Raw genomic sequence first — 15866 nt, forward strand, 5'->3', positions numbered from 1 at the left:
TCCCCCTTACCCTGTAATTTTACTGACCCTACATTCCCATGTCAGCCTAACAAACCTTATACATATGAAAATAAATTCTGACTAAGCCTGCACAAAACACAAAATGCTACTCACATCAAAAATAAACTGTCCATTTCGTGACAGTGTTATTCGTCAAACTGATCATACTGTAACACATTTTAACTAATACTTTTGTCATATTTTCTTAACATTTTTGTTTTGATTGACCTTTTAAGTGTGTTATTTAATGTAACTCCTTTCACTTCATTATTGAAGTTGTTCAATAAGTTGATTCCTGAAGTCATTGTTATAGTCAAAGTGGTGCAGCCTAATTTTGAGAAATGTAGATACTAATCTCAGTAGGTGTGAATGGTGGTTATCAATGCCAAATCGTGTTTCTTCAATATGTTCCCTGAGCAAAAACACATCCTCTGTGTCAATCTCTCCCTGGACAACATGCGTCAATACTGACACCTTGGGAGTTTGTCCTAATTGGACTTGGCCAATCACCTGCTCTGCTGCTTTTATCACCTTTCTAAAAAATAAATAAAAAATGGAATATATGAAACCTCAAAATGTATCAGAATGTGTAATGTGATGATTTGAAATAAGATTTAATTTTTACTGTCTGTAACAAAACCTAATCTGTAGGACTAAAGTAGTTCATGTATTTAACAAGTAGGCAACATGAAGAATACTGTAGTAATGTATGGGGATGGAGCAGAGGAAGATCTAGAGACTGTCCAGTAAGCATATGCCTTCAGATCATGAAGGTGTAGTGTGAGGGTGAACTCTCTCTATGCTAACTTCTGAAATGAAGTTAGCATAAACTAATCAGTAAAACCCCTTTAATTAATAAGGAAGGAGGAGTCTAACTGAGTGTAAACATTAAGCACCTATATGAAATATTCAAGTCAGTATTTCCATTTGACCAGAGGATCATTCCAGTCTGTCCTTCAGCTCTTCATATATGAAGTTCTCTCCCTCCGATCCTCCAGAGGAGCACCCATACTCATCTTCGCCCTTTGCTCCCGGATCATGCTGTTCTTCTCCTGCTCCCGACTCTCCACTCTAACCAGAGCTTCAATAAGTCTGGCTTTCAGAGCAGTGGGAGAATCACCTAAAGTAGAGCTGTGGTCCTAATGGAAAAAGGGAGGAAAATATTGAGTAATGTTTCCAATTCCTCACTTCCACTGCTGGCTCACATACTTCATCTCAATCCCACTGTGGGCACCTTGGGCATGAACGTCTTCATGTCAGGGACACATATTCAACAACTACAGTAGGTTTAAATTTTAAATGGATGCTCATGTGGATTTGAGTGGGTCTAAAATGAGTGGCAGAAAGCAACTGTGATGGATGTTTGAATCTGACCAGGGCCTTGATGCTCTCATGTGTTTGAGAATTATTACATGTAAATACTTCCAACATTAGTCTGAGGGTCACCCTCATGGAAATGCTGAGGTAAGTCCACTGGCAGGCTCTTTTCAGCTTTCCTCTAAGATCTTGATCTTGTGTTTATGTTCCACTCGTTAGAACAGCCATAAGAAGAGAAGTCTGGCATCATTTACAGTTCTGTCAAAAGATTGTCTGTTGGAAACATTATGTAGAATTTGGATTTGGGTAGTAAAACCGACTTTTTTTTTAAAATGCCAAAGCATCGTGTATCATACCTACATGTGTGATGTTTTCAACAAATCAAACCGTTAGAAAATCGGCGAAAATTTCAGCATTAACCAGCGGCACATTCAGAGGATAGCATGGGGGCTAACTTTGGATGTTAGCGTTAGCACAGATGCCAAACTCATTAAAAATTCAACATTAGCAAACTGAAAGCTCAACAGAATTATTATGGGAAGAGTCAGATATTACAAACAACAAGTTACAGGAGTTTGGCCTTCTTTAACTCATGAATAATAACTTTAATGAACTTTTATTGGCAGAGCTCAGCTCTACAACAACTCACCTGGGGAAGGCTTTAACTGAAGCACAGCTGGACATGCCTACGTCATCGCGCTGGAAGCTGCCACTCACACACATACACAAGGCTCTATACACGCACACAGGCAGGATATAATGGTGAAACTAAGTTTTTTAGGCAAAAACGGGGGGTGATTTTGTGAAATTCATAGGCTATCAATATTCACCTGTTTCATGTGTGAATCACCGTGCCTGCGCCACTTCCTGAGCATCACGTGAACTTCAGCGCGATGTATGATTGGGTGAGAGTCAGATGCTCGGTAGATGCTCGGTACTCCATTGGTTTTGCCTGGTCAAGATGTCTGTGTTACAGTTGGTGTCGGCTGCTGCCTTATCGGTACAGACAGCTGCCTGTCAGCCAGCTGAGCCCATAAAAAAAAAGAAGAAAAAAAAAAAAGATGTCAGTGTTATATGGAATTTTTTTAGATTGAATTTGAAACACATTGTATTTGAGAATATTGAATTAAATTTTTTTTTTTTTTTTTTAATTGAATTCAGAATATGAAACTGTGTAAAAATTCAACAATTCAAAAAAAAAAAATTTTTTCAACCATAAAAAAATTCAAATTACGAAATACAACTATTAAAAAAAAAAATCAACTACACTACAAAAAAATTCAAATTACAAAATGCAACTATTCAAAAAAAAAAAAAAAAAAAAAATTCAACTATAAAAAATTCAAATCACAAAATACAACCACTCAAAAGAAAAAAAAATTATTGCAAATATAACCATTCAGTATCTGACACACATTTGCTTCCATAGTCAGGATATGTACAGTCAGTCCAGCTTGTATTTCCAAGGCTGCAAATTTATACTGAACTAACAATAACTCAAACTCTGAATTATGATGGCACTGCAGCATCTTAAACCAACCACAATGAACATTATAAAGGTAAACAGTACTACAGTGCTTCAGTTTCACCTTCACAGTTTGACACGTCTTTTGTATATTGGGGTTGTCTCTCTCAACTCAATATATATATATATATTTTTTATTAGTAAGTAGTTTTTTTTTTTTTAAGTTATTCATTCATTCATTTTCTGAACCTGCTTTATCCTCACTAAGGTCATGGGGGTCGCTTGGAGCCTATCCCAGCTACATAGGGGCGAAGGTGGGGTACACCCTGGACGAGTCGCCAGTTCATCGCAGGGCTGACATATAGAGACAAACAATCACTCTCACATTCTCACCTATGGGCAATTTAGATTAACCAATTAACCTATTAGTGCATGTCTTTGGATGGTGGGAGGAAGCTGGAGTACCCGGAGAGAACCCACGCAGACACGGGGAGAACATGCAAACTCCACACAAAAAAGTCCCACCCCCCCATCAACTGGTGTTGGAATTGAACCCAGGACCTTCTTGTTGTGAGGCACAAGTGCTAACCACTACACCACCATGTCGCCCTTTTTTAAAAATTAATTACAAGAAATTTCAGGTGACCTCATTTAAATTCCAGGTGACCCCACGTGGGGTCCCGACCCCAAGATTGAAAAACACTGCTCTAAAACTACTGTTACTCTCTGTAGTTTGATATGCCGATTGACTAGAGTGATGTGAGATGACTTAAACCAGAGACCTTTTTGTAAAAACTATGAAGGCCGATATTGAAGGGCTGATTTGTGATGGAATAATGAAAACTTCTGCATTGGCATACGGTTAGATATGAAACTGGTCAGGGATTCCGTTTATGCTTTTATTTCTCTTCAGGCAGACTTATTACATGTGGAATGGTGCAGATGATGACATGGATAGGATGATTTGAATCTTAAACAAAGGGAAACAATAACTCTATTACCAAACAATTCCAAACATATTCAAGGATATTCAAATAGCAGTAACACAAAACATAACTCACTCAGATATACATCTATCCAGTCTATGTGTGGCAGGAGGATTTGCTCCTCCCTTCCCCCCCGTGTGCCAAATTGGCATTGATTGAAGGGAGGCGCTACACGCCGTATATATACGCAGGTGCAACTACTCTCTCTCTTTTCGCTCTTCCTCATCAGCAGCGTTGGCTGTGTGGCGTTTCTTTTTAAAATCCAGTGTAACGCTGGTGGCTGGTCGGCGAGGCTGAGAAGTGCGACTGATTTCTTGAGCAGCGTGTGGAAGCGTGTTTCCCCCTGTTGACATTTAATCGGGTGCATGTACACCGTGTGGTGAAGCCGGGTTTAAAAAGTTCCATTCTACACATAACGTGACTGTGGAGCCGGCGGACATCCCCAGATTCCACCACCGCAATTTCCCTCACCCTCCGAAGCACTGCTGTTCTGGCCGTTTGGATTCCCTTTTATGATTTTATTTTAATCCCACATCCCTGGCCTCCGTGCGGAGTGACACGGATGCGCCATCCCCCTCTTCGGCGTTTCCTTTTTTTCATTTGGTTGATTTGCATTCCGTTGTGTTAAGTGTGTTTGTTTGTTCGTTTTTGTTTGTTTGTTTGTGTTATATTGAATTGGTTTCATTGAATCTTTTGTTACATTATCTTCATTTGTTTTGTGTTAGTGTATTATTGGGTTGTGTTTTATTATAATTGTATGTATTCCATGTGTTATATTGTTTCATTGAATCTTGGTTTATTGTGTCCCTCTTTCTTTTGTATGGTTAATTTGCTTATTATACTGCATCTTTCTGTTTAGTAACTTTTGTTTATTAAGTTTTGGGTTAGTTGAATTTCTAGTATATATTTTTTTCCTTTTTGTTTTGTGTTTGTCTATTCTTAGTTTGTTATTGTGTTTTGTTTAATTTTGTGTATTATAGTTTGATTAATTGTTTTTTTTTTCTTTACTTTAGTTGAGGGGTTGGGGGCAGCACGTGGCCTTTTTTAAAATTGTTTTCTCTTTTCTTTTGAACAGGTGCCGTGGGCCTAGGGCGGCAGCGTGATCCCTGGTGGTGGAATTTTCTTCACAAAGCTTCCAGTTTTTGTTGGTGTGCAGTTCATGGGTGTTGGTTTGCGGTCCCCTTTTTATATTTTGTTGGATCCCTGCCATAGTGGTAAGCCCCGGCCCTGTTCACCCGTATGGGCCACGTGCTAGCTTTTTAATTACTAGTTTTTTTTTTTAGTAGCAGTCTTTTAATAATACTTTGTTCAATAAATTGTTTTAAATCGAAACAGTCTATGCCCCTGTGGTATTTTTGAAACTTGAATCTGTGAGCCCTCTTACTAATTTCCTGGGGTGCAATTCCCCAGGTGGCGTTGTCACCCGACTTCCCTACACTCTCTCTCTCGCCACATATGCATTTAAGTCTTTGTTTCTTCTTCAGGCCGCATGCTCCATGTCAAACAAAGGGAAAAGAGGATGGGCTGGGCCTGATCCTTCCTCTTAAAGGGTTGGTTGTGGCCTGATGGGTGAGGGTTAGGTCCTGACCCTCCCCAACCAGGAAGTGGAGTTTTTAACACTTTTGTTTCTATGAATATAGTCACTTCCAGGCCTCCGACTGCAGTGGGCACTGTGATGTAGCATCACCTGCAAACAACCTTGTCAGCTGATCTGTCAGCCTGGATTTTGTCCATAATAAGTGTTTATACATTTCTTTAACATCATTATTGCCAAGCATAACTCCAGCTTATGTGTTAACATTTATGTTTGTTTATGTTTACGCATTTGGCAGACGCTTTTTTCCAAAGCGACTTACAGGGGAAAACCAATTAAATCACTCAATCAATCAAATTTTATTTATATAGCGCCAGATCACAAAAAAGTTATCTCTTGACATTTTATATATAGAGTTGGTCAAAACCAGACTCTAAGTCAATTCTACAGAAACCCAACAGAATCCTCCTGGAGCAAACACTTGTGACTGGTGACAGTGGCGAGGAAAAACTTCCCTTTAACAGGCAGAAACCTCGAGCAGACCCAGACTCCTGGAGGATGGCCGTCTGCCTTGACCAGTTGGGGTTAAAGAGAGAGAGTAGAGAAGGGGAAAAAGAGAGAGCGATAGAGATAGGGACTGGGGGAGAGGGGGAGAAGGGGGGAGTAGGGGGAGACACATGGAGGCGGTTGAGGATAAGTGAGTGGTGATGATGAGGGCAGGGAAGAGGCCGGACCACCGCAGCAGGTCCAGAGATAATCGTGAAAGAATCTGTGGTTGTCCTGGGAAAAACCTTATTAGAATATTTAAAATGGAATGTTTGAAAGTGTTAGGACCGGAGGTGCTCTCGGAAGAGCTGGGTCTTCAGGAGCTTCTTGAAGATAGGCAGGGATGACTCTGTTCTTGTAGCACTTGGTAGAGCGTTCCACCAACGTGGAACGACCCATGAAAAGAGCCTGGATTGTCTTGTACAAGGTCTGGGGACCACCAGACTACGTTCCCCAGACGAGCGGAGTGGTCGTGGGGCGACATAAGCTTTTATTAGTGCACCTAAATAGACAGGAGCAGACCCACGGAGAATTTTGTAGGCTAGGATTAAAGATTTGAATTTGATGCGGGCAGCTATGGGTAGCCAGTGTAACTCAATGAGTAAGGGGGTGACATGTGCCCTTTTAGGCTGATTGAAGACCAGACGCGCTGCTGCATTCTGGACCATTTGTAGTGGTTTGACAGCACAAGCTGGGAGGCCCGTTAGAAGAGCATTGCAGTAGTCAAGACGGGAGATAACCATAGTCTGCACCAGGAGCTGGGTGGCCTGTTCGGTTAGGTATGGCCTGATCTTTCTTAGGTTGAACAGAGTGAAACGGCATGATCGGGTGACAGAGGCAACGTGATCCGTGAAGGTCAACTAATTATCAATCATGACTCCCAAGTTACGTACTACACTGGTAGGAGCCAGAGGTATGGAGTCAATAGTGATGGAGATGTCCTGCTGTATGGTTGGCTTAGCTGGGAAGACCAGCAGTTCAGTTTTGGACAGGTTCAGCTGAAGGTGATGGGCTTTCATCCATGCAGATATGTCAGAGAGACAATCTGAGATCCGCACTGAGACTGTGGAGTCATCAGGTGGGAATGACAGATAGAGCTGGGTATCATCAGCATAGCAATGATATGAGAAGCCGTGTGAGTGGATGATCTGACCGAGTGAGGTGGTGTATATGGCAAAAAGGAGGGGGCCCAACACAGAGCCTTGGGGGACCCCTGTGGTGAGGCGGTGAACTGCTGATGTGTGCCCTAGCCAGGACACACTGAAGGACCGACCAGTAAGGTAAGATTGAAACCAGGAGTGCGCGTGGCCTGTGATGCCCATGTTCCAGAGTATGGATAACAGGATATCATGATTGACAGTGTCAAATGCTGCTGATAAGTCCAGTAGAATGAGTACTGAAGACTTGGCTGCTGCTCTAGCCTCTTTCAAGGCTTCTGTCACAGACAACAGAGCCGTTTCAGTGGAGTGGCCGATTTTGAAGCCAGATTGGTTGATGTCAAGGAGGTTATTTTGGGAGAGGAATTCTGTGACCTGTTTGAAAACAGCCCTTTCGATGATCTTAGAAAGGTATGGGAGGAGTGAGACTGGTCGATAATTCTCCACTTGAGTGGGGGTGAGGGAAGGTTTTTTGAGTAGTGGTGTTACCTGCGCTTGTTTAAATACTGTAGGAAATGTTCCTGAAGTCAGTGAAGCATTAATCACATGCGTGATTGGTGCTGTGATAGTAGGGGCAACAGACTGTAAGAGGTTGGATGGAATAGGGTCCAACAGGCATGTTGTAGGACGGCTAGAGGAAAGGAGTTTAGACACCTCGTTCTCTGTGAGGGGAGTAAATGAGGGGAATGACGCAGTTGGGCTTTTATCAGTTGAGTTAGTAGTAGCCATAGTCAGGGGAGAAGAAGCAGTGTGTGATGATGATGATGTTGAAGAAGGAGGCGTGCAGTCTATGGGTGGATCAGTGAACTGACTGCTGATAGTAGACACTTTATTTGTGAAAAATGAAGCAAAATTGTCTGCTGTCAGATTAGTAGTGGGCGGTGGAGGTGGAGGGTTGAGTAGTGTTTTAAAGGTTGAGAATAGTTTCTTGGTGTCGGTGGCAGAATGAATTTTGTTATTATAGTAAGCCTTCTTCGCAGCAGTGACACTGGATGAGAAGGATACCAATAGTGACTGGAATGTGATCAGGTCAGAAGAGCTTTTTGTTTTGTGCCATTTTCTCTCTGCGGCTCTGAGGTTGGTACGCAGCGACCGGAGGTTATCATTGAGCCATGGGTGGGACTGGGAGGATCGAGCGGGTCTAGTAGATAGAGGGCACAGATTATCCAGACAGGAGCTAAGTGTAGAGCACAGACACTCAGTGGCATCATTAACCATTTATTGAGAAGCTGAAATTACTTGATGGCCTTATTATGATACTCTTATGGGATGTGCTTTAGTTAGATTTTAATTTTTTTTAATGTTTAGTATGAGTCCACCTTAGTTCATTTTTCTGTATTCAAGCTGCTGCAGTACTGTGTCCCTGAGTTCATAAAACATATTCAGTTGCTATACTAGTACTTTGCATGTTACTTGATAAGTAAAGCTAAAATTCATAAATAAATAAAGTTTGGTGTCAGCTAACTGTTCCTGCCAACCAAATCTTAGTCAATTGTTCACCTCTTTTCCACACTCACTGTTGCTCTGAACTTTTGACCCTAAGTGCGTGAAATCCTCCACCTTCTTTAACTCTGCTCCCTGTAACTTCACAGTCGCACTTTGGTCCCTTGCGTTCACACACATATATTCTATGGTCCGTAATCTTACTGTGAAAAATGTCAGTTATAACTTTGAGTTAAATAAATGAATTTTCTGGATTGTAAGTGGTGCCTCACTAAAGAAAGGAGTTATATTAAACAAGCATACTGGACATTAATGTTTTGGCATAAGACATAAAATAAGCAGATGGTTGTGACACTTTCATGTTGGCTTCATCTTTCAGACTTAGGGAGGAACAACATATGAAGTACACAAAATCTATGTTTCATTTTAAAGAATTTATGAATATAAAAGTTTCCAAAAATTTAAATATCATCCACTCGAAAGTCATTCTTACCAGTGCATGTTCATTGTCACGTCCGTCTAAGAAAAATCTTAATGGTGCAAAACTTGAGGAGAAAGCCAGTCATGTGAATTGAGAAAAAAAAAAAAAAAAAAAAAAAAAACCTACATAAATGCAATGGAAAAAAAAATAAGCGATCAGTCATTTCAACTTAAACAGAAAAGATACTTAAGTCTCAGTTCTGAATAGCTAGACAACATGTGGCTAGATGGATACACACCATTTAAAATTCAGCCCTGGAGACTGATTCTTTCTGTAAATCTGAGATTGTATTGATCAGATTTTGATCATAAATAAAAGTATTATTTACAAAAGTATGCTCCATATTAATTTTTTGTTAGGGAAAGGTGACTCGATATAATGGTACAGATCTAAATTGTAATATTCCACCATATTATGTTTCAGTAATTTTAACATAAAACATTAATACTAATTCTTTTCTTTTCTTCAGTCACGCCCCGGAAGATATTACTACATTGTCTTTACTTCCGGGTGAACTGTCATGGCGGTTCTCTAAATACGTTTGGCACAATCTAGCTGTTCTACTGTCTCATTATTAAAAGCAAAGCAAAGCTGTGTGTGTGTTTTGGCAGTGATGAAATTTAATGAGCTGAAGAAGTGGAACACCAGAGCGTCTGCAGTGTACGCTGTGGGCATTTGGACCATGATCGGCTCTTATGCTTATTTAAAATACACGGGAAAATATGACGACTTCGGTAAGTGATGAGGAAAACACGCACTGAGATGGAATGAATCTGAAATGGCCCGATGTTACTCAGAATTCCACCTGCAGAGATACAGGAATCGTTTGGTTAAATGGTCATTATTTCATTGGTTTGTTGGACATTTGTTTCGATCCAGATGTATATTTCAAGTAATTTACGATTCTTCAGTATTATTTTGGGGTCTATTTGACAAAACTCCAAATCTGAGAGATAATTTCTCGGAGACCAGCATCATTACAGTGAAGGTCTATGTGGAAGAAATAAGCAGTGGGAAAGTACTCTTTAATTCTTTCCTTTAACACAGTGAAGACAGACGATATAGAAGAACCTGAAGATCCCAACCAAGTGGTGTATCAGAGTCCGCACTCCAAAACAGTCATTGTCTACAAGAAAGACTTTGTGCCATACACCACCAGGATCTACAACTTCACCCAGTCCTTCATTCGTGGACCCGCACCACCTACAGACAGTGGCAAATAGCTCCATCATTGCAAAGGACAGTAGACTATGAAACTGATGATAGAGTCTGTATAATGCAGTAGGAATCGATTGAATTTATTGATCTGTGTCAGGTCATTATTGTCATTCTTTGTAAAATAAATTATCGTGTGATGTCTAGATAGTCATCAAATTCCACATACCATTTTTATTAAACTGTCAGCATGATTCACCTTGAGTTAGGGTATTATGGAGTTATCTGTCTGTCGTTCTTGTCTGTTTTTTTTTTTTTTTTTTTACCTGCCAATGGGACTTGAGATGGAAATTAGCCGTATGGGTACAATCTCTCATGTTTACGTGAGACTGTGACTGTACAATAAAAATACAAACCCCATTTCTGGAGGAAACCAGGACATTTGTAAATTTGGCTTTGTAAATATAAACATTTGTAGATTTTGATGTCTATAACATATGTAACAAAAAAGTTGGGACAAACAAGTTTACCACAGAGTTACATGTCCTGTTATTTTCTTGTTAGATCTTTCACGTTCATTGTTTCTCTCCTTTATATATTTTTCACCTTGTGACTTTTATTTTGTGTTCATTTTTTGTATTCAGTTACATAATTTTATGTTGTTTCTTATGTAATTTCCATCTCTTTGTCATGATATAAACAGTTGTCATATTTTTTTTTTTTTTTTTTTTTTTTTAACTTTTGCATTGTTTTTTTTTTATTTTGCTTCTTATTTTACATCATCTGAATCTTCTTACATATTTTTTTAAAATTAGTTTTATTTTGTATTTTACCACTGAAGCATCACCTTTGTGTATAACTATACCCAGGTCAACATTATAATCTCTTCCAGAGAACACTATTCTATTTTAATTTTGAAAAAAATTCACATATTATTTATTATAATTGTTGTATATTTTACAGTGATAATTAGTGACCCATTAAAAAAATCTCTGTGACTTTTCAGGAGCTTAGCTAATCAGGTCTGAAACAAAGCCTTTTCCAGCATTGTTTATTTAGCTTAAGAAGGAGGAGATCTTCAAACCATAAAAGGAAAGCTTATCACAGCCATGAAATATCAACAGATTTAATGACATTGTTTTCACTGGACAGGAAACGAATCAAAAACTGATCTGAAAAGCAGCCAAAGCTAAGTAAAGTAAAAAGCACAGTACTCGGCAAAGTAAATATGACATGATTTGTCTTTCACTGGACTATATTTAGCGTAGGTACGTATACGCGTACGTATCCATTCTCGTCGTGGCGTACCCGGGGGGGGGGGGGGGGGGGTTAGGGATGTGGCCACTAGAGGGAGACAACGGAACGTCCATGTTGTCGGAAGTTGTGACAGTGTGCTCACAAACAACAATGAAAGCCATTATTCAGAGGGTCACCAAGGCGACTGTGACAGGTAAGCGACCACATTAAAGTCAGCCGAACTCCCGGGACATGGCCTGCATCGTTAGTGTCGCTAAATAAAGGATACTTGTCATTCATTCATATCGCTGACTGCATGTTAGCTCACCCCGCTCTGTTAGCATTAGCCGTGTCGTTAAAATGTATGAGGCGGATTGTCAAGCGGGTGTGAGCAGTCCACGCGCCCTGTGAAGCTCAAAGAAAAGGTTATTTCCCTCATAGTAATAATCAGCGTGTCGAATGTGCGGAAGTTTGGGTTTGACAGGTGACTATCAGAGCTGGCTGACGGTTGTACTCTCCACACACACTGAAGTGGTTGAGTATGTCAGCTGTCAATCACCCATCAGCCTGTCCATGTCTTCCACAGTGGGAGAAGAACAGATCAGTTCTGTGGGACGAGGACTCTGTGTCCTGCTGGGTATATCAGTGGAGGACACACAGAGGGATGTGGACTACATGTGAGTAACACCACACACCTTTGCATTTTAAAGAGCCAATTTACGACATCAAAAGAACCCCCCCCCCCAAAAAAAAAAAAAGTCTGGAGCACCGAGGTGAAGTTAGCAGCGGGTTGGATATTCGACGGACATTCAAAACCCGTCGCCTTAGGGACTATCAATAAATTACTGCTCTAAATGTTTTTCTTCAATACCTTCTTAGTCATGTGACCCAGAGACTCCAAATCAGTCTCAAATTATTAGAATAAAGAGGACCTTTAGGAAACACCACTTAATATTTCTCTCCAGTCTATATTAATATTTTTATGAATATTATTCATATTTTTAATACAAATGTCTGTTTTTTTCAATAGCTTCTTAGTCATGTGACCCAGAGACTCCAAATCAGTCTCAAGTTATTAGAATAAAGAGGACCTTTAGGAAACACCACTTAATATTTCTCTCCAGTCTATATTAATATTTTTTTATGAATATTATTCATATTTTTTTATTAAAAATGTCTGTTTTTTTTCAATAGCTTTTCAGTCATGTGACCCAGACACTCCAAATCAGTCTCAAATTATTAGAATAAAGAGGACCTTTAGGAAACACCACTTAATTTTTCTCTCCAGTCTATATTAATATTTTTTATGAATATTATTCTTATTTTTTAATAAAAATGTCTCTTTTTCTTCAATAGCTTCTTAGCCATGTGACCCACAGACTCCAAATCAGTCTCAAATTATTATAATAAAGAGGACCTTTAGGAAACACCACTTAATTTTTCTCTCCAGTCTATATTAATATTTTTTATGAATATTATTCATATTTTTAATACAAATGTCTGTTTTTCTTCAATAGCTTCTTAGTCATGTGACCCAGAGACTCCAAATCAGTCTCAAATTATTATAATAAAGAGGACCTTTAGGAAACACCACTTAATATTTCTCTACAGTCTATATTAATATTTTTTATGAATATTATTCATATTTTTTAATAAAAATGTCTGTTTTTTTCAATAGCTTTTCAGTCATGTGACCCAGAGACTCCAAATCAGTCTCAAATTATTAGAATAAAGAGGACCTTTAGGAAACACACCTTAATATTTCTCTCCAGTCTGTATTAATATTTTTTATGAATATTATTCATGTTTTTTATTAAAAATGTCTGTTTTTTTTCAATAGCTTTTCAGTCATGTGACCCAGAGACTCCAAATCAGTCTCAAATTATTATAATAAAGAGGACCTTTAGGAAACACCACTTAATATTTCTCTCCAGTCTGTATTAATATTTTTTATGAATATTATTCATATTTTTATGAAAAAAATGTCTGTTTTTTTTAATAGCTTCTCAGTCATGTGACCCAGAGACTCCAAATCAGTCTCAAATTATTAGAATAAAGAGGACCTTTAGGAAACACCACTTAATTTTTCTCTCCAGTCTATATTAATATTTTTTATGAATATTATTCATATTTTTAATACAAATGTCTGTTTTTCTTCAATAGCTTCTTAGTCATGTGACCCAGAGACTCCAAATCAGTCTCAAATTATTATAATAAAGAGGACCTTTAGGAAACACCACTTAATATTTCTCTACAGTCTATATTAATATTTTTTATGAATATTATTCATATTTTTAAATAAAAATGTCTGTTTTTTTCAATAGCTTTTCAGTCATGTGACCCAGAGACTCCAAATCAGTCTCAAATTATTAGAATAAAGAGGACCTTTAGGAAACACACCTTAATATTTCTCTCCAGTCTGTATTAATATTTTTATGAATATTATTCATATTTTTTATTAAAAATGTCTGTTTTTTTTCAATAGCTTTTCAGTCATGTGACCCAGAGACTCCAAATCAGTCTCAAATTATTATAATAAAGAGGACCTTTAGGAAACACCACTTCATATTTCTCTCCAGTCTATATTAATATTTTTATGAATATTATTCATATTTTTTTTTACAAAAAATGTCTCTTTTTCTTCAATAGCTTCTCAGTCATGTGACCCAGAGACTCCAAATCTGTCTCAAATTATTATAATAAAGAGGACCTTTAGGAAACACCACTTAATATTTCTCTACAGTCTATATTAATATTTTTTATGAATATTATTCATATTTTTATAACAAAATGTCTCTTTTTCTTCAATAGCTTCTCAGTCATGTGACCCAGAGACTCCAAATCAGTCTCAAATTATTAGAATAAAGAGGACCTTTAGGAAACACCACTTAATTTTTCTCTCCAGTCTATATTAATATTTTTTATGAATATTATTCATATTTTTAATACAAATGTCTGTTTTTTTCAATAGCTTCTTAGTCATGTGACCCAGAGACTCCAAATCAGTCTCAAATTATTAGAATAAAGAGGACCTTTAGGAAACACCACTTAATTTTTCTCTCCAGTCTATATTAATATTTTTTATGAATATTATTCATATTTTTAATACAAATGTCTGTTTTTTTTCAATAGCTTCTTAGTCATGTGACCCAGAGACTCCAAATCAGTCTCAAATTATTAGAATAAAGAGGACCTTTAGGAAACACCACTTAATATTTCTCTCCAGTCTATATTAATATTTTTTTATGAATATTATTCATATTTTTTTATTAAAAATGTCAGTTTTTTTTCAATAGCTTTTCAGTCATGTGACCCAGAGACTCCAAATCAGTCTCAAATTATTAGAATAAAGAGGACCTTTAGGAAACACCACTTAATTTTTCTCTCCAGTCTATATTAATATTTTTTTATGAATATTATTCTTATTTTTTAATAAAAATGTCTCTTTTTCTTCAATAGCTTCTTAGTCATGTGACCCACAGACTCCAAATCAGTCTCAAATTATTAGAATAAAGAGGACCTTTAGGAAACACCACTTAATTTTTCTCTCCAGTCTATATTAATATTTTTTATGAATATTATTCATATTTTTAATACAAATGTCTCTTTTTCTTCAATAGCTTCTTAGTCATGTGACCCAGAGACTCCAAATCAGTCTCAAATTATTAGAATAAAGAGGACCTTTAGGAAACACCACTTAATATTTCTCTCCAGTCTGTATTAATATTTTTATGAATATTATTCATATTTTTTATTAAAAATGTCTGTTTTTTTTCAATAGCTTTTCAGTCATGTGACCCAGAGACTCCAAATCAGTCTCAAATTATTAGAATAAAGAGGACCTTTAGGAAACACCACTTAATATTTCTCTCCAGTCTGTATTAATATTTTTTATGAATATTATTCATATTTTTTAATGAAAATGTCTCTTTTTCTTCAATAGCTTCTCAGTCATGTGACCCAGAGACTCTGAATCAGTCTCAAATTATTAGAATAAAGAGGACCTTTAGGAAACACCACTTCATATTTCTCTCCAGTCTATATTAATATTTTTATGAATATTATTCATATTTTTTTTTACAAAAAATGTCTCTTTTTCTTCAATAGCTTCTCAGTCATGTGACCCAGAGACTCCAAATCAGTCTCAAATTATTATAATAAAGAGGACCTTTAGGAAACACCACTTAATATTTCTCTACAGTCTATATTAATATTTTTTATGAATATTATTCATATTTTTATAACAAAATGTCTCTTTTTCTTCAATAGCTTCTTAGTCATGTGACCCAGAGACTCCAAACCTGTCTCAAATTATTAGAATAAAGAAGACCTTTAGGAAACACCACTTAATATTTCTCACCAGTCTATATTAATATCTTTTTTTGTATATTATATATATTTTTATGATTTTTTTTTGTTTCTCAATACATTCTCAGTCATATGACCCACCAAATCCACCACTTTATGGTAACGTTTAAGACTATAGTCATCATTGTCATTAATATTTTTAATATTTGTAGTAAATATTTTTTAAATAGATAATTTG

At 37.3% G+C, this 15866-nt stretch overlaps 2 protein-coding genes across 8 annotated transcripts in view; both read left to right on the forward strand.

The window, feature by feature from the left end:
* Positions 1 to 9417: 9417 nt before the first annotated feature.
* LOC115430676 (small integral membrane protein 26-like) lies at positions 9418 to 10338 on the forward strand. The gene is made up of 2 exons (XM_030150867.1): positions 9418 to 9663; positions 9977 to 10338. The coding sequence occupies exons 1-2, from the start codon at positions 9543 to 9545 to the stop codon at positions 10150 to 10152; spliced, it is 297 nt and encodes a 98-aa protein (XP_030006727.1). The 5' UTR covers positions 9418 to 9542; the 3' UTR covers positions 10153 to 10338.
* A 1086-nt stretch (positions 10339 to 11424) lies between these two features.
* Positions 11425 to 15866, forward strand: part of dtd1 (D-aminoacyl-tRNA deacylase 1) — a 42243-nt gene continuing 37801 nt past the window's right edge. For 5 of the 7 annotated variants that reach the window (XM_030147485.1, XM_030147642.1, XM_030147564.1 and 2 more), the window contains exons 1-2: positions 11425 to 11534; positions 11907 to 11997. In XM_030147485.1, the coding sequence (XP_030003345.1) occupies positions 11453 to 11534; positions 11907 to 11997 (173 nt within the window). In that variant the 5' untranslated portion in view covers positions 11425 to 11452. The remainder of the gene's footprint in view (positions 11535 to 11906; positions 11998 to 15866) is intronic. The other 2 variants (XR_003936604.1, XR_003936605.1) reach the window with 1 other exon arrangement.

Source organism: Sphaeramia orbicularis, chromosome 1 (assembly GCF_902148855.1).
Source record: "Sphaeramia orbicularis chromosome 1, fSphaOr1.1, whole genome shotgun sequence".
NCBI classification, from domain to species: domain Eukaryota; kingdom Metazoa; phylum Chordata; class Actinopteri; order Kurtiformes; family Apogonidae; genus Sphaeramia; species Sphaeramia orbicularis.

What these genes read in the sequence shown, in the direction of transcription:
- LOC115430676 (XM_030150867.1), top strand. Translation starts at nt 9,543, where the DNA reads ATGAAATTTAATGAGCTGAAGAAGTGGAACACCAGAGCGTCTGCAGTG. An exon ending in GGGAAAATATGACGACTTCG is followed by an intron (nt 9,664 to 9,976) that starts GTAAGTGATGAG and finishes CCTTTAACACAG; the next exon opens with TGAAGACAGACGATATAGAA.